The sequence below is a fragment of the Dendrobates tinctorius genome, unplaced genomic scaffold (genome assembly GCF_039654945.1).
Source record: "Dendrobates tinctorius isolate UK_male_01 unplaced genomic scaffold, ASM3965494v1 ptg000111l, whole genome shotgun sequence".
Lineage (NCBI taxonomy): Eukaryota > Metazoa > Chordata > Amphibia > Anura > Dendrobatidae > Dendrobates > Dendrobates tinctorius.
In genome coordinates this window covers 30,199,167-30,224,935 of record NW_027361779.1, presented here as the reverse complement: position 1 = coordinate 30,224,935, position 25,769 = coordinate 30,199,167, and the positions used below count along the sequence as shown (strand labels likewise).

The window sequence follows — 25,769 nt, the reverse complement described above, 5'->3', positions numbered from 1 at the left end:
ATCTGGCAAAACTGATGACATATTCAGAATCAGCACCCCAAAAATACCCCAAATTCATTAAAATATTTTGGACACCAGAAAAAAAAATTTTTTTCGTTGACCTGTGTAATTATTAACATTATTCAGCTACAAAGTGTAGTATGTCATCATACCATGGGCATATATTAACACCTCCCCACTACAACAGTTCAAAAAATTGGGGGATAATACTCCACCTAGAGGGGCATATGATTATGAACCTAACAAGGCTCCAATAATCAAGCCCTTTAAACAGAATAATGCAAGACCTCATCTTATCCTCGAAATATTCATTCCTTACAGTATATTAGGAGGTGATAAATAAACTCATGATTCACCATTAGCCTTAAATGGCTTAATATAGAAAAATAGTAATAATAAATAAATCATACGGATCAAAAAATATATCAAATTGACCCTACCGAAGCCACAAATCCTTTCATAGATCTGTGGTAAATTCAGGGTTTTCCTGTATTAAGCATGAGGACAATCGGTATCAAATATCTTATCTAGGGTCCTCTTCAAATGAAGCACCCGTACGTGAGCCGATCATTCAGGCCCCTTGGGGCCACGGATTCCATTTTAAAGATCCATCATGCCTCTTTTTGTAAAATCAGTCAATCCCAGTCACCCTCTGCCTGCTATTCTGTTTTACTACTTCCAAAACACAAAAGGAAAGGACATCTCCATTGCCCCCATGTGCCTCCCATACATGGTGAGCAACAGGGGTCTCTCTCTTATTTCTTATATCTCCCAAGTGCTCATTTATCCTCCTCCTAAACTCCCTCTTGGTTTTACCAATATAATTTTTTGGATAGGAACACGTCGCCATGTAGACTACTCCGACACTTTTACAGTTCGCAAAATCTCTGCAAAGAATCTTCTTCCATTTGATGCACTCAAAGCTTTTTCCTGATGTCACATATCCACAAAACGAGCAATTTCCACATCTAAATGTACCACAGACCTTTCTATCCAGCCACGTACCCTCCAGTTTAGCTCTCTTATAGTGGCTGTGTACAAGTCTATCTCTGATAGAACGGCCCTTACGAAAAGTAACCTCTGGTTTTCTTGAGATTATGCCTGACAGGTCAGCACCCGCCTTCAGAATACTCTAGTGCTTATTGAGGATTCTAAAGACATGGGGAATATTCACAAAACACTTTCTCAGCAAACAGACCAACAAAATTGAATTGAACTACTTGCGCATTTAAGGTATTTTTTTCATAAACAGTTTCTATTTTCCATTAGACTCAATGCATCAATTCAAATCCTATTCACAACCGGTTTGTAGATCAGACTCAGCCATGCAGGTCTTTCAATGTGTTAAAATCAGATGACACATGAATGCGGACACAGGAATGGACAGTTGTGGAGATATGACCCTGTTAATATAGTGTGACACTGAAGAATGAAGGCCAGTTACCTGAGAAGATGCTTAACAGAGGCAATTGCAGAAGGTTCCTGCAGACAAGAAACACTGAAGTCTTCTTCCTCTCTAGTACTCCACAGAGTAAGTAAGCTGTCAACAGCAAGTATAAGGAACAGGTCAGCACACTCAAGAGATTACTGAACTCATTAGTTTACATTGATTTAAAAAGACTCCATTTATAGAGAAATCTGAACATGGAGCTGTCTTTGTAGTCGAGCACTCAAGGGTTGTCCAGCCTTATAATGACTGCAGATTTGTAGCCTATGTCACTGCAGACTCTGAATCTTCACATTGTGCTCTGTGAGGATTCTTCACTGCAGTATATCATGTAACTAAGTGTGCAATTTGAATATTTCTGGCCACATTCCGATTAGATGTGTCGGCGCACGTGACAGCATGTATGCAAGTTTTTGCAGCAGCAAAAAAGGCAAGCACAGTTCTAGGATGTATTAAGAGAAGCAGAGAGTCTATATCATGTGAAGTAATTATCCTCCTCTACTTGTTCTTTGTCATGTTTCATCTGGAATACTGTGTCCACTTCTGTGCGCAGCATTTTAAAAAAAGACATTGAAAAACTGGAGCAAGTTCAGAGAAGATCTACCAGGATGGTGAGCAGACTGCAAAGTATGTCCTACGAGGAACAATTAAAAGGATCTGGGAATGTTTAGCTTGCAATAAAAGGGATTTTTGTGTAATCACCGTAAAATCCTTTTCTCTGAGCCAATCATTTGGGGACACAGGACCATAGGTGTTATGCTGCTGCCACTAGGAAGACACTAAGTGAACATAGAAAGATAACTCCTCCTCTGCAGTATACACCTTCCTGCTGTCTCCAATTGAACCAGTTCAGTAACAAAGCAGTAGGAGCTTCCAACAATTAACAATAAAAAACTATGTTCAATAATAAGAATGAAAGCCAGCAAATAGGCTAACAGGGTGGGTGCTGTGTCCCCCAATGATTGGCTCGGAAAAAAGGATTTTATGATGACTACACAAAAATCCTTATTTCTCCTACGCCTCATTGGGGACACAGGACCATGGGACATCCTAAAGCAGTCCCTGGGTGGGGAACACCACAACTGCTAATACCCCATGTATCACCAAATTACAGATGTGGTACTGCCGATTGCAGAATTCTCCTGCCAAGAGCTGCATCTGCAGAGGCCTGAGAATGTATGTTGTAGTGTTTGGTAAAAGTATGCAAGCTGGACCTAATCGCAGCTTTGCAGGCCTGTTCTGTTGACTCCTGGTGCAGAATGGCTAAACAGACGTCCATTGACCAAGTGAGGTGCGCCTTAATCCCTGCTGGGACAGGTGTGCCCCTGACACGGTAGAACTCCTGAATAGCCGAGCGACTCCACTTGGCTAGTGTGGCCTTTGAAGCGGCTAGGCCCTTCCTATGCCCCTCTGGAAGCATGAACAGGGCATCTGACTTGTCCGCGACATGTACAGTGGGGCAAAAAAGTATTTAGTCAGTCAGCAATAGTGCAAGTTCCACCACTTAAAAAGATGAGAGGCGTCTGTAATTTACATCATAGGTAGACCTCAACTATGGGAGACAAACTGAGAAAAAAAAATCCAGAAAATCACATTGTCTGTTTTTTTTTCATTTTATTTGCATATTATGGTGGAAAATAAGTATTTGGTCAGAAACAAGCAATCAAGATTTCTGGCTCTCACAGACCTGTAACTTCTTCTTTAAGAGTCTCCTCTTTCCTCCACTCATTACCTGTAGTAATGGCACCTGTTCAAACTTGTTATCAGTATAAAAAGACACCTGTGCATACCCTCAAACAGTCTGACTCCAAACTCCACTATGGTGAAGACCAAAGAGCTGTCAAAGGACACCAGAAACAAAATTGTAGCCCTGCACCAGGCTGGGAAGACTGAATCTGCAATAGCCAACCACCTTGGAGTGAAGAAATCAACTGTGGGAGCAATAATTAGAAAATGGAAGACATACAAGACCACTGATAATCTCCCTCGATCTGGTGCTCCACGCAAAATCCCACCCCGTGGGGTCAGAATGATCACAAGAACGGTGAGCAAAAATCCCAGAACCACGCGGGGGGACCTAGTGAATGAACTGCAGAGAGCTGGGACCAATGTAACAAGGCCTACCATAAGTAACACACTACGCCACCATGGACTCAGATCCTGCAGTGCCAGATGTGTCCCACTGCTTAAGCCTGTACATGTCCGGGCCCGTCTGAAGTTTGCTAGAGAGCATTTGGATGATCCAGAGGAGTTTTGGGAGAATGTCCTATGGTCTGATGAAACCAAACTGGAACTGTTTGGTAGAAACACAACTTGTCGTGTTTGGAGGAAAAAGAATACTGAGTTGCATCCATCAAACACCATACCTAATGTAAAGCATGGTGGTGGAAACATCATGCTTTGGGGCTGTTTCTCTGCAAAGGGGCCAGGACGACTGATCCGGGTACATGAAAGAATGAATGGGGCCATGTATCGTGAGATTTTGAGTGCAAACCTTCCATCAGCAAGGGCATTGATGATGAAACGTGGCTGGGTCTTTCAACATGACAATGATCCAAAGCACACCGCCAGGGCAACGAAGGAGTGGCTTCGTAAGAAGCATTTCAAGGTCCTGGAGTGGCCTAGCCAGTCTCCAGATCTCAACCCTATAGAAAACCTTTGGAGGGAGTTGAAAGTCCGTGTTGCCAAGCGAAAAGCCAAAAACATCACTGCTCTAGAGGAGATCTGCATGGAGGAATGGGCCAACATACCAACAACAGTGTGTGTCAACCTTGTGAAGACTTACAGAAAACGTTTGACCTCTGTCATCGCCAACAAAGGATATATCACAAAGTATTGAGATGAAATTTTGTTTCTGACCAAATACTTATTTTCCACCATAATATGCAAATAAAAGGAAAAAAAAACAGACAATGTGATTTTCTGGATTTTTTTTTCTCAGTTTGTCTCCCATAGTTGAGGTCTACCTATGATGTAAATTACAGACACCTCTCATCTTTTTAAGTGGTGGAACTTGCACTATTGCTGACTGACTAAATACTTTTTTGCCCCACTGTATCTTCTAAGAGCTCTAACCACATCCAGAGTGTGAAGAGCTTTCTCGATACGATGGACTGGTGCCAGACAGAATGAAGGCAAGACAATATCCTCCTCATTGAGATGAAAAGAGGAAACAACCTTCGGCAGAAAAAATGGGGACGTCCTCAAGACTACCTTGTCTTGATGGAAAATCAGGAACGGAGGTCGGCAGGACCGGGCTGCCAACTCAGAGACTCGTTTGATCGACGTGATCGTGACTAGGAAAACCACCTTCCAAGAAAGAAAGGTTAGCGATACGTCCTGCAATGGTTCAAAAGGGACCTCCTGTAAAACTCCAAGAACCAAACTAAGGTTCCACGGTTCCAACGGCATTTTATAGGGAGGCGCCACATGGGAAACTCCTTGAATGAACGTCTTCACTTGTAATCTGGTAGTAATACTTCGTTGGAACAAAACGGATAAGGCTGAAATCTGTCCCTTGAGTGAGCTAAACGCAAGACCTGATTCCAATCCGGTTTGCAGAAATTCCAAAATGGAAGGAATGGAGAACACAAGAGGAGATCGTCCATGGTCTTTGCACCATGAGAATAAGGTTCTCCAGGTGCGATGATAAATGCGCATAGACGCGGGCTTCCTAGCACTAATTATGGTGGAGATTACTTGAGAGAATCCTGCTTGAGCCCCGAAGTTACGGAGTTATGGTGGTAAATCTGGCCCTGTGAAAGTAGATCTGTGCGATCTGGCAGTCGCCAGGGAACGTCGGCGACTAGTTCTACTAGTCTCACATACAATGCCCGATGCGGCCAGTCTGGCGCGACCAGAATCACTGGTACTCCCTCTGCTCTGATCTTTTTGATGACCCTTGGGAGTAAGGGGAGCGGGGGAAATACATACAGAAGCTCAAACTGATGCCACGGAAGAACCAGGGCATCTGCACCGATGGCAATGAACTTGAGAACCTTGTTGTTTAGCCTTGAGGTCATCAGATCCACATCTGGAGTCCCCCAGCGATGACAAATCTGCCGAAAGACCTCCGGATGAAGAGAACACTCTCCCGAGGCGAGGCCCTGGTGACTGAGAAAGTCTGCCGCCCAATTTTCTACGCCCAGGAAGTGGACTGCCGAGCTGACCGAATGGTCTCTCTTGGCCCATCGGAGGATGTGACCCACTTCGTGCATGGCCATCCTGCTGCGGGTGCCCCCTTGACGGTTGATGTACACCACAGCTGTGGTGTTGTCGGATTGGATCCTGATGGGGCGACCTGCTAGGAGATGATAGACGCAGAAGGGCGAACCTGACTGCTCGTATCTCCGAGATGTTGATGGGGAGACGCGACTCTCAGATGGACCAATGACCCTGTGCCGTGTGGTGGCGGAAAACTGCACCACTCGCCAATGTACTGGAAGAAAGGACTTCCTTTGGAAGTCCCAAGGAAGACTTGTGTCCACCACCTGAGGGTCTGCCTGACCTGCTCAGACAGACAGAACAGACAGTCGAGGGAGAACGGGTTCCTGTCCCAAGCCGACAGAACTGCATCTTGTAGAGGGCGGAGGAGTAGCTGTGCGAAAGGAACCGCCTCTATCGCTGCCACCAACTTGCCGAGAATCCCCATGCTGAAACGTATGGAGTGAGGAAAGGGGCGGGAAAGGATCCGTGCTCCCTGTTGTAAGATCTTTTCTGGAGGGAGAATTACCAACCCATGGGAAGTGTCCAGGATCATTCCCAAGAAGGAAATTTGCTGAGCCGGTACTGGGGAAGACTTTTTGAAGTTTATGTTCCAGCCCAGGCGAGAAAGTGTACCACCGTGATACTAACGCACTCCTCGCAGGCCCGAAGAGATGGTCCTTTGATCAGTAGATCAACTAGTTACAGAAGTATCACCAATCCCCGGGCGTAAAGAATGGCCATGACAGTTGCCATGACCTTGGTGAAAACTCTGGGGGCGGTGGCGAGGCCAAAGGGCAAGGCAACGAACTGGAAGTGTTCCCCGTGAACCGCGAAGCGTAGGAACTTTTGATGGGGAGGAAAAATCGGGATGTGAAGGTAAGCATCCTGAATGTCGATGGATGCTAGGAACTCTTTCTCCATCGAGGCGATGACTGAGCGGAGAGACTCCATTCTGAACCACCGCACTTTGACAAAGGTGTTTAACAGTTTCAGGTCCAGTATGAGCCGCACCGTTCCGTCCTTCTTCGGTACCACAAATAAGTTAGAGCAAAAACCTTAGAACCTTTCGTCCTGAGGTAAAGGAATAATGACCCCATCCTTTCAGAGTGCATGTATGGCTCGGAAAAAAGCTGATGCCTTTGTCTTGGGAGGAGAAGACAGAAGAAAATGCGTCGGGGGAGGGAACTATCTTGTATCCGGAGGACTCCAGCTCTTTGACCCACTCGTCGTGGACAACTGAGAGCCAGGCCTGGCAGAACAAAAGTAGATAGCCACCTACTTTGTTGGTGCCCGCCAGATGTCGCAACGAGTCATTGCGTACAGGATCTAAGGGATCTGGCTCCCTTAGATCCAGACGGTTTTGGCCTGCTTTTCCAGGTACGACCATGTCTGTATGAGGCCTGAGAACCTCCCTGATCCAGAAGAAAAGGTTGTACAGGAAGAGTTTGTATTGCTGTGAAAAGGCGAGATCCGAACCTGTTGTTGATTCCGAAACGACCAAGTGGGCCTTTCCTGGGGAAGGAATTTACTCTTTCCTCCAGTAGCATCAGACATAAGTTGGTCCAATTTGTCTCCAAATAAGCAACCGCTCTGATAAGGCAGAGAGGTTAAAGACCTCTTGGAGGCAGAATCTGCCCGCCATTCCCTAAGCCATAGCGCCCTTCTGATGGAGACAGCATTTGCTGCTGCTGCCTGTGCGGCACAATTGGCTGCATCTAAAGAAGCGTAAACTACGAAAACCCTGGCCTGAGATATCTGGCTAGCGAGGCTTACTGCCTCCGGGGGAAGATTACTGTCATGAATGGCTGCGGTTAAAGCTTCTGCCAAGCGACCATAGCCTTAGCCACCCAGGTCGCGGCAAAGGATGGGAAAAGTGCCGTTCCAGAGGCTTCAAAGACTGAAAGAGCAAGATAGTCAATTTGACGGTCAGTGGGGGTTTTGACTGAGGAACCATCCGACAAGGGTAGGAGCGTTTTCGATGCAAGACGCAAAATAGGAGAGTCCACTGAAGGAGACTGTAGCCAATCCTTCATTAAATCCAGAGCAAAGGGATATCTCAACTCAATAGGCTTCTGTCCTGTGAACCGTTTATCTGGCCGGTCCCTATGTCTCTGGACAATGTCATTAAACTCGAGGCGATTGGCAAACACTCTGTGAGAACTTTTTTCCTTTTTAAAAGACACTACGTGCTCCGGAGTGGATATAGATTCTTCACCCTCAGTCTTGTTAACCGACTCCATAAAGGAATCAAGCGTCTCCTGACATTTCTGCGAGTCCTGTACCAAGGACGCATCAGACTCGCATTCAGAATCATGTTCGCTGCGAACCTCAGGAGAGGGTGAACGAGGAAGTGAGCTGATGGACGCCGAAGCACGAACATGTTCGGGGGAAATGTCATGGGTCCTTTTTCTAGAATCCTGAATACCCTTTGACAGTACTCCCCGATTGTGAACGGTACCCAACCATCGAAAGGGACATCAGCAACTGGCAAACTGACGTTCTGACATAAAGAGGGGCTCCGGAGAGTCTATTGCCTTGGCCAGGGAAGCCATAGACCGTGACAGGGACGCAGCCCACTCAGGGGGTCTAGGCTCACTGAGGTCGGTGGCTGCGGCGAGTGGCCTCTGGGCGCATTCCAGGTCAAAAGCCATGCAGAATGGAGTATTGTAAGCACATGAGGTAAAAAACAGTGTGTGCATTTTGTAAGGCCGGTTTCACATTTGCGCTTTATAGCGCAGCGACGGCCTGCGCACGGCCGTCGCTAAGCCCCGCCCCCTGCCGGCTCCCTGCCCGCCCCATCGCCGCCTACTAGCGCACATGGACGCTTGCGATCTGCGCACCCTATCTTTAGCATAGGGTGCGCAGATCGTGTGCTAGCAGGATTTTGCTGTGCGCTGCGCACTTTTGAAGGTGCGCCGTGCGCGCCGAAATGCAACATGCATTTGCACCTTCATCCTAATAGCGCACGGCCAGCGCACAGTCTGCACACCCTATGCTAAACATAGGGTGCGCAGATCGCAAGCGTCCATGTGCGCTAGTAGGCGGCGATGACCGGAAGGGGCGGGCAGGGAGCCGGCAGGGGGCGGGGCTTAGCGGTGGCTGTGCGCAGGCAGTCGCTGCGCTATAAAGCGCAAATGTGAAACCGGCCTTAGACTTTTTAGATTGAGACATATTGTACTCTTTAAAAGATAGAGTATGTGCTGCAGAGAAGAATGCAGGGAAATTGCGCAAAGAAGGGGATAAGCCCCAGAGGATGCAGCTTACTCAGGTCCTGCTCGTGTCCCCCAGGGAGGGTGTCGGCGTCCTCACTCCCCGCAGTGCTGTCAGCGCTGCTGTTCTGTGCGTTCCCTCTGTCAGTAAGCAGGCTCCTCATTCCTGCTCTGAGGTGTAGGAAGATGGCCGCCGAGAGCAGAAGGGGCGCCTCTCGTCTAGAAGTGTGGGCGGCTCCGCAGCCATGCAAATTGCAGCCTAGTTCGATTAGAAGCCGGGGACTAAATTTATGAAGCCTGCCAGAAATGAGCGCCGGCAGGGCACACCGAAAGGGCCCAAAAACCAGACCCAAGTACCTCCTACAGACACTAAGCAAGAACTGGTTCAATTGGAGCCAGCAGGAGGGTGTATACTGCAGAGGAGGAGTTAATTTTTCTATGTTCACCTAGTGTCCTCCTAGTGGCAGCAGCATAACACCCATGATACTGTGTCCCCCAATAAGGTGTAGGAGAAAAGAAGGCTAAGAGGAGATGTAGTGACCCGGTCCAGACTGGGTATGCCCGTTTAAGTAACCCTAAGTTATCCTTTTACTGTTATATGGTTTAAATGAATCAAAAGCTCACTAATCTCATATATTCCTCAGGTATGTGTTTCAGTGTTCTATTAAGTGCACTTTTCATTTGTTGTGTTGCTTTATATATTAATCTCACAATGTGAAGTCTGACAAGAATTGAGTGTTATCCTAATGGTCAGTGACCCTGTCACCAAGGTTCAATGGGAGGAGCTACCTCCAGTCTCTGTGGAGACGACAGGGTTCTGAGGAGTCTGGTTCAAGATGTGACCCAGAGCAGACCTCTTGTGAGGGGTCTCTTGACCCCCTCCAGGCTCCAAGCCTGGAGGTTCATCCTTCTCTTCATCTCAAGACTTACAGCCAGGCCTAATGCCTTGGATCTTCCTCTGACTTCTACAGCCAAGATGGCTGAAGACTTTTAACCTTTATTTTAACCCTGGATCCCTGCTGTCCGGTTTAGGCATGTTTGTACAGCATTAGGTCGCACTAAATGTGTACAGAAGAACCTATTTCTCTGCGTGTTGAGGAAATTGAGGATCCCCCACCTCACCGCAAATTACCCGTTATTTACTTCAAGTATATTTCTGCACGTACCGTGACCAGCTGAGAAAATGAATAGGGGATTTCAGGTCTGTACATATTGTGATATATTCCCTCTTCTGCCTTTATGCCACCAATAGACTGAACTCTCTTACAATTACCTGCAAGTTCTGCTCCTAACTAAAACAGGTTCTTAAAGCTCCAGAACCTCAATTCTGTGTCAGAATCCATTCCTGAACTGTACTGGCCGTGGATTCCCCACGTGAACTGTTACCATAACTCCATGTTATATCTCCCTGTTCTGCTGAAGAAAAGCAGTTGTTATCCCTGAGACCTGTTGTCTGTGGTTATTCAATCGGTTGTGGACACTGCGTGGGGGTGGATAACAGTGAACGGAATATAGCCCCATACCAGGGCTGTTGCAGAGACTTATTAGCGGTCTACAAATACCTTAAGGGATGTCACAGTGTAGATGGATCATCATTATTCTCATTTGCACATGGAAACATGAGAAGTAATGGAATGAAACTGAAAAGGGAGAAGCTATAGATTAGATATTAGAAAAAACTTTTTGAGAGTGATGAATGAGTGGATCAGGCTGCCACAAGCGGTGGTGAGTTCTCCTTCAATGGAAGTCTTGAAGCAGAGGCTTGACGGACATCTGTCTGAGATGGTTTAGTGCAGAGGCGTATCTAGGGGGCAGCAGCTGGGGCATGAGCCCAGGGCAAATGCTGGCAGGGGTGCAGTCGGGACCAAGTGTCTTCCCTGGCGGCTGCATTCAGTTCTGAGCCGGCACAAAGAAATTGCAACGTGCCGGCTCCCAGAGATCAATTGTACTTGTGTCTAACATTGAAGCTCTGCCTGCCGGGTAGAGTGACACCAGCAGTTTGATCATGTCATGTGATCACGCTGCTGATGTCACTCGCCAGCACTGCAGAGGCGCAGATTGGTAGCAGGTGCTCCACGTTAGTAGAGCTGAAGGTGCCGAAGATATGGGGGTGTATATACTGCTTGGAGGGGTGTTTCATTCAAGGGGGGTGTATTTACTGTGTGTGGGTGATGTTTACTGGGGGGGTTGTATTTAGTGTGTGTGTGGGTATTTACTGTATGTCTGTGGTTGTGTGTGGGGGGTATTTACTGCGTGTGTATAAGGGGAGTGTTTACTATAACAGGGCTGAAGGAGATTTACTGTGATGGGGTAGTTAGTGTAATGGGGCTGAAGGAGATTTACTGTGATGGGGGTATTTAGTGTAAAGGGGCTGGGTGAGATTTCGTGTAACGGGGGATGATTTGAAGACAACTTTGGAGAGCAAGGAAGGGTCAGGTGCAGACCCAATATGGGGAGCGAGAGAAATTTGAAGAGAATATAAGGAGAAAGGTATAAGATGGGAGGCATGTATGGGAGAGATGGGTGCAGACACACTGACGAGCGAAGGGAAAATATATGAGGACATTGTATGGGGAGCGAGGGTGATGGGATGGGTGCGGACACAGTATGGGGAGTCGGAGAGGTGTGTGAGGAGGCAGTATGGAAAGTGAGAGGGTAAATGTATGAGGAGGAAGGGCGAAACGTGTGAGTAAACTATTAAGGGGAATAGTGCAAGGGGACAGTATAAGGGGAAAAAAGTGCAAGGGGACAGTATAGGGGGAAAAAAGTGCAAGTGGGCACAGAATAGAGACAGAGTAGTGTGGGGGAACAGTGTAAGGACATAGCCAGGAGTCGACAGTATACCAAGGAGGGGGAGTGTGATGAGGGGGCACAGTTTAGAGACTGGGCCCTATAGGTTGGACTCAGTGTGAGAGAACAGTGTGAAGAGGTGGGCCCAGTAAGGAAAGGAGGGGGCAGTGTGGAGCGCATGTACCATAAGAGGGACAGCGTGGGGTCATAGTTTGTGCAGGGTATATAGTAAGGGGCAATTATTTATTCAGGAGCTCAGTGCAGGACAGATATTTTATTTGGAAGCATTATAATGACACTGCTATCTTTAAGGGCATGATGTGGGGGATGTGCTGCAGAAGACTGGAGAAGATGGCAGTCTGCAGAGACGGGCTGTGGATGAGAAAACACATGGAGGCTGGACAAGATGAAGAAGAAAAGAAAGAACGACTCCAGAGATGACGTCATCTATAAGGTACCTGGATGGAAATGCTTTATTGTGATACTGACTAATTCTCATATTTTTGTTAGGAATATTAAAGGGGTTGTCCAAGTTTGAGATGAGTCTGCAGTCATTCTATGTTCTCACAATGCACCGTTAGGATTTTCTGGTGTCGGTGATTTGCATACATGTGGTCACATGCTGACTAGACATGTGTGGCGTCACTCAATGAAAATGAATTGAGCGAGGCCGGGCACGTCTAGTCGGAATGTGGCCAGAAGTATACAAATCTCATACTTGTGCAAGGGAGAATCCTAAAAGTATGCAGGGCATGCGCTGTGAGAATTCAGAAGCCAGCAGTCACCTATAAGTGACTGCAAAATTTCATCTCAAACCTGGACGCACGCCTTAGTTATAAAATGAAGCCTTGCAGCCAATCCTAACAGCATGAAATATACTCACTGTCAGGGGGGTTGCACCAAACAGAATCCTTACCACAGGTACCAGAAAACCCAGATACACCTCTGGTTTAGTGAATCCTGCACTGCACTGAGTAGGGGGTTGGACGCGATAACCCTTGAGGTCCTAAGGCCAGACAACCCCTTAAACTCCATGAGTATAGAAGAGTATGTTCTTGTATCTTATTTAAAAAAAAAAAAGAAAAAAAAAGTGAAAAAAGACAAGTTTTCTTGTCTTCCGTAAAGTTCTTCCCTGAAGTTTTGTAAAGCTAAAGAGTTTATTTTACCATATTTTTAGTCATTTTCTGAGCACTTTTCAGAAATCCTTTCTTTAAAGTATTTTCAGCATTTTTGCTCATCTTTTTACAAGCATTTTTCCAAATTTCCTTTTTTTGTAAAGAAGAAAATGCTAGTGTTTTTTTTTTTTTAAGAAAGAATGTTAACAAAGCATTCAAAAAAAGACGCCGACCATTTGAACAGCAAGTCTTTTTTACATAAAAAGGTATGAACGTAATTTCTTCTAGCATTTTCTGAGTGCTTTTTTGATTGGGCCCACTCCAAACCCACCGGAAAAGAAAAGTCGTGTGCATATACACTAATGGATTCCATCCTAGGGGGCCTTCATTTTAATGAGAAGAACAGCACAATGTGTAATTAGCTATGGAGGCTCAGCACTGAGCCTCTAACACAAAAGTGAACACAGCCTCATGATAAACCTTTTTTTTAACGTGCAAACATATATTTTATCGTTAAATAGGAATCTGAATTCCAGACGAAAGATCTAACTTATGTACATACAGTGTTTCCAGTTCACCTTTGCAATCGTGCATGTGTATACTGCAAGAAGACCCCGGTGTCTCCACAGCTTTGCAGCGCTTCATCCCAGTTAAAACAGTAATCTGCCTGAAGCTGGCCTTTAAAATCCTGAAATAAAGACAAATATTATGACACAGCAGTTCTAATGGATGACGAACGGTGATACTGGTCAATCATTTTGCATTTGTGTGTATGGCTGGTGCATGCCTACTTACAGGGATAAGCATAAACCAGCTTTCAGAATGCTATACACAAAAATGTCACATCTTAAGAGGATCTACTTGATAGTGTAGAATGATTGCTGCTTTATGCTCTATGAAAACCACCCGATTCCTGACAAACTACATTAAAACATTAAAGGGGTGGTCTGGCACCTAAAACACATTTTCTAAATATCTATCCTTACACCATTACCACTTTTGTAATAGGCTTTATTACAGAATACCCCTCACTTTTTACTATTTGGCTAATCCTTAAATGTGTTTTTTTTTTTTTACTGTACAGTAGTTCCTGTGATGTTTTGTTTGAGAGGAATCTCAAACATGACGTCACAGGAGGTTGGGGCTGCATTCACTCCCCACATCATCCATCGGCCTTTCTGGAACAGGAGGACATTAGAGGGCAACACTGCAGTTACTTACTAGTTTCTTGCATCGCTGCCCCCTCTGAAGACATCCAAGGTGATGGATTCTGTGGGAGATGCGAGTGCAGTACTGGCATTCTGCTTCTATCTACACTGCCGCTTCTGTGAAAAAAGACATCATCGCCGGGTGGGTGTGGGTGTGGGGGGGGGGGGAAGACAAACAGTGAGTGACACCAGCACCGCCAGTTCGTTCTAGCACTGCTCTCAAATGAACATCATAAGGGCGTAGCACTTGTGTCAATCACTGCTTCTATCACCACCCCCTGCTGACGACTTATTAGAGGGCGGACCACCGCATTAAATTACAACATAAGAGTCTAAATTTTATTAGTGGGATAGAAGCTTAAATAAGCCAGGTTAAGACCTAAAAAAAAAAAAATAACTGACCTTTGAAAAACATATCAGAATCCTATTCTCATTTTCGAACACTGACCAATCAATTATAACAAACTTATAAGCAACAAGCATTCCCATTCATATTTGTTCCTTCTTAGGTGTGACTGCAGACAAGATCTCTTGTTACTACACACACCGCTAAAAAAGATTTCAGAGCTTAATTTTCAGCTTTGCAGTTTAGCCTGGGCCACAATAAGCAGAGTCATTTCATTATCATAACACGGTGGGGAAATAAACAGGTTTATTGAATTGCCGGTGGCTTAGATAAAATCGTATCCGTATTCATAATACCCACAGATAAGAATATGTATGCATCATCTTTTGGCACTCTCTATAGGATGGAAGGGGCTGCACTGCATTATTTCTGGGTAACTTAATCACACTAACAAGCAGCACAGTTTTTACAATTCTCTCGTTTTCTGTGGCTTTTCAATATATATGAATAAGGCATACATAAAGCCATGTGCATGCTATAGTAAAAAAAAAAAAAAAAAAAAAAAAATCAGATACTTTAAACATTTCTGCAATGAGTATGCCATTTATGAATACACCATAATAACCTGTTATGTTACTTAATCACCTCCCTTTCTGCTTCATAGACAACACAGTAAGGAAGCGTGTCTAATATGGCTGCACCCAACATTTGAAAAACAAATACATTGCTGCAACATTAAAAAAATAATTTATTCTCTGCATGTTAAATTTAATTAAGGAAAACTAAGATAAAAGTTGTTTTATGTTTCAACAAGCTCTCTACCATACCCGTATAATAAGAGCAGCAACGCCTATTTTTTCTGCAGTACCAGCTGGGTCTTCAGTGGGTTTACTTGCTATTGAAGAAAAAAAAAATACAAGAAAATACTTATTTATTGAGCTTATTCGGTACCTTCCTTGTCTGCACAATTCAGAACTTGTTTATGGTTCAAATTGCTATGTGAAAGCTGTCCTAAGTGCATTGCCTACAATCGTTTTATAGTCTTAAGTTATGCATAGATGGATTTTATCTACGAGAAGGAAATCAATGATGTATGTATATATATTTATCACACACACAGAGAAAGAATGAGGGCACCAGTTTCTGCTTCTCAGAATTCAAATCCTCTTTGATAAAAAGAATACTACAACTAAAACTGCAGCCAATTCTGAGTGCTCTCTCTCATAGACCACTAAATCCCTGATTTTTATTAAGAGAATAATTAAATAGTGAAGACTTGCTTTCGCTTTTGGCCATATTTTGTAGCATCCTGGCACGTGCTTCATCCAGGACATCTTCCAGAAAAACCACATCCCCTTTTCTTGTCTGCATCCCCTGTACTCGTCCAAACATAACATGTTGACAGCTAGAAGAAAACAAGAAAGAAAAAAAATGATATCACCCTAACATGGGGAGAAAGAAATTGTCCTAAAATTACATAAGGAGGGTTCTCTTACTTAAAGGGAAGGTGCCGCAATTTTATATAATTTGCAAAAAAAGAGTAAGTAACAAAACATGTTTTTTCAGCAAATGTTGTACTAACTAGGATTTATGGTTTGTTTGTAATAATGTTTTAATGTAGCCACTGGGCGCTGCCATCTTGATTTGCAGATCTGTGGAGGACTCATACAGTCTGCAAATATGGCCGTCCCTGGACATAGGAGACTGCGGTCGGTTCCCGACCCTATCTCTTAACATTGCAGCCTCATTAGCAGAGAACTGGGCACGCCCCTGTGGGCTGCACCATTCACTGCTGTAGGTGTGGCTGGGTGCCATTTTACTGTAGCCCAGTGCTATCTGCTGAGCTCCACTTACCCTCTATCACAGGACCACTTGTGGCATAACTGGTCCTGTGTTGTGAGGAGAGGCTGAAGAAAAGGAGAAGGTGGTCAGCAGAGGAGAGAAGCGCTCACTGGAGCCGGAGGATGGAGAGTGGTGAGTGCGGGTGACTTTCATCTATGCTCCTCTGTCCTGCTTACTCCAGGCTCGGCCCTGTGCTTCCTGCTCCAGCGTCCTCCTGCTCTGTCTCTGCCTCCTCACTCACAGCCCCAGTGATCTCCGGTAATCTGACACCTTCCCTTTTATGACAGCTTTTATGGCTGTCTGAGGAGGACAGTGACATATACAGCCCATAGTCTAGTGTATGGGGGGGGCTGGAAGTTTCACCAGTGTGGGCATATCTGTAATACAGTCTCGTGTGAAAGTCTGCTGAGCCGTGTATCTAATCCTCTCCTGTGTGATACTGACTGCTGAGCCGTGTATCTAATCCTATCCTGTGATACTGACTGCTGAGCCGTGTATCTAATCCTCTCCTGTGTGATACTGACTGCTGAGCTGTGTATCTAATCCTCTCCTGTGTGATACTGACTGCTGAGCCGTGTATCTAATCCTATCCTGTGATACTGACTGCTGAGCCGTGTATCTAATCCTCTCCTGTGTGATACTGACTGCTGAGCCGTGTATCTAATCCTATCCTGTGTGATACTGACTGCTGAGCTGTGTATCTAATCCTATCCTGTGATACTGACTGCAGAGCCGTGTATCTAATCCTATCCTGTGTGATACTGACTGCTGAGCCGTGTATCTAATCCTCTCCTGTGTGATACTGTCTGCTGAGCCGTGTATCTAATCCTCTCCTGTGTGATACTGACTGCTGAGCAGTGTATCTAATCCTCTCCTGTGTGATACTGACTGCTGAGCCTTGTATCTAATCCTATCCTGTGTGATACTGACTGCTGAGCTGTGTATCTAATCCTATCCTGTGATACTGACTGCAGAGCCGTGTATCTAATCCTCTCCTGTGTGATACTGTCTGCTGAGCCGTGTATCTAATCCTATCCTGTATGATGCTGTCTGCTGAGCCGTGTATCTAATCCTCTCCTGTGTGATACTGTCTGCTGAGCCATGTATCTAATCCTATCCTGTATGATGCTGTCTGCTGAGCCTTGTATCTAATCCTATCCCGTGTGATACTGCTCTCCTGAAATACTCTGTGCTGCTGTCACCCTGCTCCCAGAATCCTTGCTGCCTGCCATCCTCGGTGACTGAAGACCCCATTCCTCTCCTCAGATCCTGTCCTGGAGATGTGTGAAAGCGAGGCGACAGGGGCCTGATATATGGTGGAAGGAGCAGGGTGACAGCAGCACAGAGTATTTCAGGAGAGCAGTGTGCTGGTCTATGGGGGGCACCCTGTTCGGTGCCAGGGATTGTACATAGAGCGCTGTGTTTTATACACATGGATGGACTGTCTGCTTGTCTGCTCCACAGAAATCCAGGAAACATGTCTGCTGATTGATGGCCTGTTCTGATCCAGACTTCGCATGCAAAGACAGTCAGTAACTTTGCAGGCCCCATCAAAATGGCTGCTCACTGTGTTCCTAGATGTCATCCTCTCTTTTCCCTTAGCAAACACCCAGAAGGGGAGGAGAGGAGTGACACCACACCCATGTCAGCAGATTCCGCCCATAATTACTGCAGGGCAGTAATGTGAGCTAGTTGCACTAGGTTTTTGTGCCAAACTTCAGTAGCTGCTCCCCCTAGTGTTAACAAGTGGAAATGCCAAACTTTTTAAAATTATTTTTCATATTTTACAAATTTAAAAACAAACGATAATAATTTTTAAGAAAATGTAAACATTAATTCTTCACATTTTTTCAATTGCTGAAAAATTTTTTTTTAGATGGCACCTTCCCTTTAAGCACAACATGTAATCAATCTACAAGTTTAAATGTACACATCACATAAATGGCGTTAGAATTGCTCAATTTTAGACATTTGTCTATTGACTAAACAGTTATTAGTTGGCTCTCCCAGGGCCATAACAATGTCAAACAGTTCCCAGCAGCAGTGTCACTCTATCCTCTTTCGAGATCCAGAGGAAGTGACAGAGCAGCTGCAGCTTTCACTTCCTCCAGATATCTGTTAAGTCAGAAGGAGGAAACAGTGTCGTGTCTGCTGATTGGCTGTAAGGAACGTGTGACGTAACAATGCTACATGAGCACTGGGAGGGCAGACTCCGACACTGCTGGAATGGCGTAGGCCCTGGAGGCGAATACAGGCGTTAATATCTTACTTAGGGATAACACATTAAGTTGGCCGAATAATGGACAACCCCTTTAATGACGTTATCTATACATACATAAATACATACTTACTGGTTTACTTTCTCTTTTCCAAGCATCTTCAAAATTTGGAACAGATTCTGAAAATGAGTTTGTTGACTCTTATCAGTCTTTAGTTGAGGGGAAAAAAAATACAAAATTATAATTAATTTTGATTATAAATAACTACAAATCTCAGTAATTTTAAATACTCCCATACACCTTAGATGGCAGCTCTCTCACCCAACTCTCCCATGCCCAAAAGTGGTCTGTCTGCCGAGCAATCCTGTGTTCTCTATGAGAGCCACTGCCAAACGTGCCTGCCGGTGGCTTATCTCAGGGAGAACCAAAGGATCTGCAGTCCGAGATCAGACATGCCTGGTGCTTAATTCCCCTAATACTCATCTGTCAGGCACCCCAATATACTGTATACTGTTGATGAACAGTTGACCCAGCGGGTTAGCCGATGCTAGTCTAATGTGCTTTAGCCATTAATCATTTACTACCATTTACCTTAGCTGAAGGACCTTCCACCCAATTCAAGGACCTTAGAGGTCATATGATTGATCGCATGAAAAGGTCCTTGCATTGCATGGAAGTTCTGTCAGCTGCTCATCTAGGGCAGCCTCTGTTCAGGTCCCAATCAGGAACTGCAAGATGTGGTAATGTATAGTTTATCTGTATGTAAATGTGCATGTAGCAGAGCTGTGTGTGTCTATGTGTATGTAATGTAGGGAAAGGAAAGAGAATAGGTATTATTTATTTATATAGCACCATTGATTCTATGGTGCTGTACATGAGAAGGGGTTACATACAAATTACAGATATCACTTACAGTAAACAAACTAACAATGACAGACTGATACAGAGTGGAGAGAGGACCCTGCCCTTTCGGGCTTACATGCTACAGGATGGTGGGGATGGAGACAGTAGGTTGCAGCAGTTCCGGTGTTGGTTGAGGTGATATCACCGGTAGTGGTGAGAGAGAAGAAGGTCGCGGGGTCATTGCAGGCTGTAGGCTTTCTTGGAGAGGTGGGTTTTCAGATTCTGTCTGAAGGATCCAAATGTGGTTGATAGTCGGACTTGTTGGGGCAAAGAATTCCAGAGAATAGGGGCTATTCGGGAGAAGTCTTGGAGGCGGTTGGGTGAGGAGCAAATAAGTGTGGAGGAGAGAAGGAGGTCTTGGGAGGACCGGAGATTACGTGAGGGAAGGTATCGGGAGATTAGTTCAGAGACATATGGGGGAGACAGGTTATAGATGGCCTTGTAGGTCAGAATTAGTAATTTGAACTGGATACGCTGAGGGAATGGGAGCCAGTGAAGAGATTTGCAGAGGGGAGAAGCGGAGGAGTAGCGAGGAGAGAGATGAATTAGTCGGGCGGCAGAGTTAAGGATGGACTGGAGAGGTGCGAGGGTGTTAGCAGGGAAACCACAGAAAAGGATGTTGCAGTAGTCGAGTCGGGAGATGATGAGGGCATGCACAAGCATTTTAGTAGATTGAGGGTTGAGGAAAGGACGGATTCTGGAAATATTTTTGAGCTGGAGGCGACAGGAGGTTGAAAGAGCTTGGATGTGCGGTTTGAAGGACAGGGCAGAGTCAAAGGTTACTCCGAGGCAGCGGACTTCTGGTACTGGGGAAAGTGTGATGTCATTAATTGTGATAGCTAGGTCGGGTAAAGAAGATCTGTGATATGGCGGAAAGATGATGAGTTCAGATTTGTCTACATTGAGTTTGAGGAAGCGAGAGGAGAAGGAGGATATGGCTGATAGACACTCTGGGATTCTGGACAGCAGAGAGGTGACATCTCGGCCAGAGAGGTAGATCTGAGTGTCATCAGCATAAAGGTGGTAGTAGAATCCGTGGGACTTTGAGTTGCCCCAGACCAAGTGTATAGATTGAGAAGAGTAGGGGGTCCTAAAACAGAGCCTTGGGGACTCCAACAGAGAGAGGGTGGGATGAGGAGGTGGTGTGGGAGTGGGAGACGCTGAATGTGCGGTTGGAAAGGTATGAGGAGATCCAGGATAGGGCAAGGCCTTTGATGCCGAAGGAGGAGAGGATCTGTAGTAGGAGGCAGTGATCAACTGTGTCAAATGCAGCGGACAGGTCTAGAAGCAGGAGTATAGAGTATTGTCCATTTGATTTGGCTGTAGGTAGGTTGTTAGTAATTTTGGTCAGGGCTGTCTCAGTGGAGTGATGGGGGGCGGAAACCAGATTGTAGATTGTCAAAGAGCAAGTTAGATGATAGGTGGGAGGAAAGTTCAGAGTGGACATGCTGTTCCAGGAGTTTGGAAGCGAATGGAAGCAATGATATTGGGCGATAGCTGGACATAGCGGTTGGGTCGAGGGTTGGCTTTATGTGATGGAAAGGTATGAGATGGAAATATAGCTTTTATTTATATATGAAATTAATTTTTTTGTGTTTAGCATTGTTAAAATGAATATTAAAACAACATAGTCAGTACTTAGACTGGATGTATATCGGATGACTGTTACATGCTGATCAATTTTATCATTTGCAAACTGTGAGTCACTGAAGTCTCAGTATGCAGGTAAAGGAATTATGTAGCTTAGGTAATGCTAGCCAGGGTCCCTTACATGATATAATTGCCCAGAGGAAGATAATCTTATTATTGATTGTTGGCTATAATAAAGAACGGGGCAATAACTGCAGAGAGACACTAACAATACATCTAGCACCTCCCTATTCTACCTTAGTACATAAAAATTTGCAATGACGACGCCTCCACTTTACACCGCCAGGGAAATTTTAATTAATAGCAAAAAATGTTTTGCTATTTTCTGCTATCTAAACCTAGGATGGGTTTAGTAAGGCGCATCTTATAGTCTCAAATACAGTGGCTTGTGAAAGTATTCACCCCCACCCCCTTGGTTTTTACCTATTCTGTTACATTACAAACTGTGTTTAAATATTTTTGTAGTCCGATTTGTGTGTGATGCATCAGCACTAAATAGTCTAAGTCAGACCTGGGCAAAGTGCGGCCCACGGACTGAGACAGCTGAGGGGCTGGAAAACAGAGGTCCACGGTCCGCACCTTGCCCTCCCGCTCGCGTTCTCCGTTATCTCCATAGACGCCGCTGACTGCATTGGTGGAGGAGGAGCCTCCGGCCACTTCCTCCACCAATCAGCGAGTGGAACAGCTGATGCGATGACATCTTCTCATCGCGTCAGCTGTGTACCGCCGGAGAGTCAGCACACCGGAGGCAGGGAGAGAAGCAGAGCGCCAGGGAACGGGACTGAGGTGAGTATGTGGTGTTAATTTTTTTTTCATGTGTATGGGATGTTTGGGTAGGCATCGGGAGGCTATGGGGGTGCTGTGCTGCACAAGAGGAGGCTATGGTGTGACATGCAGCACATGGGCAGGCTATGGGGGGGGGGGTCTTGTGCTGCACAAGAGGAGGCTATGGCGGTGACATGGTGCACATGGGGAGGCTATGGGGGTGACATGGTGCACAAGGGGAGGCTATGGAGGTGTTGTGCTGCACAAGGGGAGGCTATGGAGGCCTCGTACGGCACATTGGGAGGCTGTATGGGGCTCATGCTGTATATAGAGACACTGTGTGGGGCTCATGCAGCATATATAGGGAGACTGTGTGGGGCTCATGCAGTATATAGGGAGGCTGTGTGGAGCCTCATGCAGTATATATAGGGAGGCTGTGTGGGGGCTCTTAGAGTATATAAGGGGGCCTCATATGATATACAGAAGGGGCTGTACCTGGGTTCAAACGATATTTAGGAGGATGTCAGCATACTTAATCCTGCTCAATATTGAGTGATACAATTAATAATATAATTATCAATAATATAATTATAATATATTTGTTAATAATGAGTAGAATTAAATTCGGCCTATTGGTTCAGCCCTCAACAACAGTCACAGTTTCTCATGTGGCCCCTCAGGAAAATTAATTGCCCATCCCTGGTCTAAGTTGTTGAAGTGAGAAAAATATAGGCATAAAAAATTTTTAGGGGATCAAATTACTAAAAATTGGCATGTGCATATTTATTCATCTGTTTTGCTATGAAGCACCTAATACATTTTGGTTCAAGCAATTACTTTCATAAGTCACATGCTTAGTGAAAGGGAGTTCACCTGTGTGCAATCCAAAGTGTTACATGGTCTGTCAGTACATACACACACCTTTTCTGAAATGTGCCTCCAGATGCGGTGTCCACCGCATCTGGAGGCACGTTTGCCCCTCTCCTATATACTGACAAGCTCATTACCTTAGAGAGATCATTCTCCTCAATGCCTAAAGCTCTACACAATCTATATACCACACGTAACTGAAGAAGGTCACATTGACCGAAACGCCTTTTTTCGTGTACTATAATAAACCGCCTTACAAATACCTTTAAGTTGAGTGCTAGGTTCATATTTGTTGCTTTAACGGTTTGGGAACCTAACCTTAGCACCATCTTGAGTTGTGCTCACGGTGTTCTGTCAGTGATTTGAGACTGGGACGGAAGTTCACCTTTCAACAAGACAATGACCCAAAGCATACTGCTAAAGCAACACTAGAGTGATTTAAGGAGAAATGCGTAAATGTTTTGGAGTAGCCTAGTTACAGACCTTAATCCAATTGAGAATCTGTGGTCAGCCTTTTGTGATTGCTGTTCACCAAAGGAACTTGAAGATGCTGGAGCAGTTTTGCTTTGAGTAATGGGCAAAAATGCCAGTGGCAAGATGTGGAAAGCTCAGAGACTTATCCAATGTGACTTGCCGGTATAACTGCCACAAAAGGAGGCTCTCCAATGTACTGACTTTAGGGGGGTGAATAGTTATGCACACCAAAGTTTTCCGTTATTTTGTCCTACTTGTTGGATTAACAATAAAAAGAAAAAAAAAAGATCGTTGTAGGCATTTTCTTCACATGAACTGATGCAAAGTCAAATTCCAAGTTGTGATGTAGCAAAAAATTAAAAATGGAAAGGGGGAGGTAGGGGAAAACTTTCACAAGTCACTGTATACAGTACATCTCTGAGAATGCTGTGGAAATGAGGAAGAGGTTCAGGTGTTTTTAAGAGCAGATGCCAGAATGGAGAAGGTAAGAACTGAGTTACTATGGAATCCTTACCCCACAACCACAACAGTAAATAAAGTCAGCCGAGTCTTCCAACTTGAAGGATCGAGGCTGTGCATTTAAACAATCCATTTCTCTTGTTCTCCCAGTAGAGAAGCTACTGCCAGAGGTGTCCTCTACCCATTGAGAACACATGAATGTTAAGCTGAAATGAGCGTTCATGTGTATGGACAGACATAAGTTGCTGAGCCAACAGCTATCTAAGGCTTTGCTCACATAGCGCTAATGCAGTCCGTGCAACGCATAGCTTTGACGGACTGCGTTAACGCTATTCCCTGCCAAGATCGTGTTATGAGATCCCGCTAGAGCAGATGCTTCATCTGCGCTAGCAGTGACGGACCCTCGGACGCGGTCTGCAGCGTCCGAGGGTCCGTCACAGAATGACGGCACATCGATGACGCATGCCGGTTATGACACGTGTTAGCGATGCGCTCGTCTATAGCAATCTATGGGTGCGTTAACGCATCCGTTACATAGCGTTAATGTCGTTATGTAGCGGATGCGTTAAACGTACTCCTTAACGCAATGTGAACCCAGCCTAAGGCTAGGGACAGTATATTCATAACCACTGTAAGGTGTATAGACTTGGGAGGCATACACCCAACATTGGACACATGATGGATGCCCAGGCATTTGTCGACCATAGACGACCCATGGTAAAAAAAAAAAAAGAGGAATTTTGGGTTCTTACCGTAAAATCTCTTTCTTGGAGCCTTCATTGGGGGGACACAGAATACCATGGGTGTATGCTGCTGCTGCTAGGAGGCTGACACTATGCAAAACAAGAAAATTAGCTCCTCCCCGGCAGTATACACCCACCGACAGGCACCAAGCACCTCAGTTGGTGAAAAAGCAGTAGGAGAAGCAACCAAAAACCATGAACATATGTACCAACCCAACAAGGGACTCGAAGACCCAGCACGGTACAACTTAAACAGGGAGGGTGCTGTGTCCCCCAATGAAGGCTCCAAGAAAGAGATTTTAGGGTAAGAACCCAAAATCCCTCTTTCTTTATCGCCTTATTGGGGGACACAGAATACCATGGGACGTTCCAAAGCAGTCCCGAGGGTGGGAACAGCAATAAAAGGAACGACAGAAGGAAGGGCTTAGGTCGGCCGGTGCGCGACCGCCGCCTGCAGAACCTTCCTACCAAGAGCTGCATCAGACGAGGCCTGGGTATGAACCCTGTAGAACCTCGCAAAGGTGTGCAAAGACGACCAGGTCGCGGCCCTGCAAAGTTGTGAGGCCGAAGCCTGGTGTCGCACAGCCCAAGAAGCCCGAACAGCCCGGGTGGAGTGGGCTTTCACTCCCGGAGGGGGCCGTTTCTCCTGAAGTCCATAGGCTTCCAGGATGGTAGACCGAATCCAGTGAGCAATTGTGGATTTGGAGGCCGGAAGACCTTTCCGGCGACCCTCAGAAATGAGAAGCAGGGAATCAGATTGGCGAAAAGAAGCGGTCCTGGCAAGGTAAACACGCAAGGCTCTCACTACGTCCAGTTTGTGGAGCGACTTTTCCAGAGGATGAGCAGGCGCAGGACAAAACGATGGAAGGACGATATCTTCGTTAATGTGAAAGGGAGATACCACTTTTGGAAGGAAGGAAGGAACTGGCCTGAGAACAACCTTATCTTGGTGGAGGATAAGGTATGGAGAACAACAGGATAAGGCCGCCAGCTCAGAAACTCTCCTGATGGAAGTAATGGCGATTAGAAAAGCCACCTTCCATGAAAGAAAAGACAGAGGGATGTCCTGGATTGGTTCGAGCGGCGCCTTCTGGAGGGCGCCAAGAACAAGATTGAGATCCCATGGAGCTATCGGAGAATGATGAGGAGGAGCCACATGGGCGACTCCTTGGAGAAAAGTCTTCACTTGCGGTAAGGAAGCTAGATCCTTCTGGAAGAGGATTGCTAGGGCAGACACCTGGCCTTTGAGAGTACTGAGGGATAGGACCGCATCAAAACCAGATTGGGGAAACCAAGAATGGATGGAATGGAGAATGACAGTGGAAGAACATCGCTATCATCGCTCCAACGGAAAAAGGCCTTCCAGTACCTATGGTAAATGCGGGAGGAAGCTGGCTTCCGAGCCTTGATCATGGTCTGAATGACCCGGCTGGAAAACCCTGAATCCTTCAGAATTGCGGCCTCAACGGCCATGCCGTTAAACTCAGAGACTGAGAATTCTGGTGGTAAAAAGGGCCTAGCGA

General features: G+C 45.6%; 1 protein-coding gene across 1 annotated transcript in view; it reads right to left on the bottom strand.

Annotated features, from left to right (window-relative positions):
* The window catches only part of RARS2 (arginyl-tRNA synthetase 2, mitochondrial), a 106,456-nt gene that overhangs the window by 25,253 nt on the left and 55,434 nt on the right, over positions 1-25,769 (bottom strand). The window contains exons 13-17 of the mRNA XM_073589604.1: positions 18,515-18,591; positions 15,602-15,726; positions 15,149-15,216; positions 13,346-13,455; positions 1,445-1,540 (exon numbers count right to left, since the gene is read on the bottom strand). Coding sequence (XP_073445705.1) covers positions 1,445-1,540; positions 13,346-13,455; positions 15,149-15,216; positions 15,602-15,726; positions 18,515-18,591 — 476 coding nt within the window. The remainder of the gene's footprint in view (positions 1-1,444; positions 1,541-13,345; positions 13,456-15,148; positions 15,217-15,601; positions 15,727-18,514; positions 18,592-25,769) is intronic.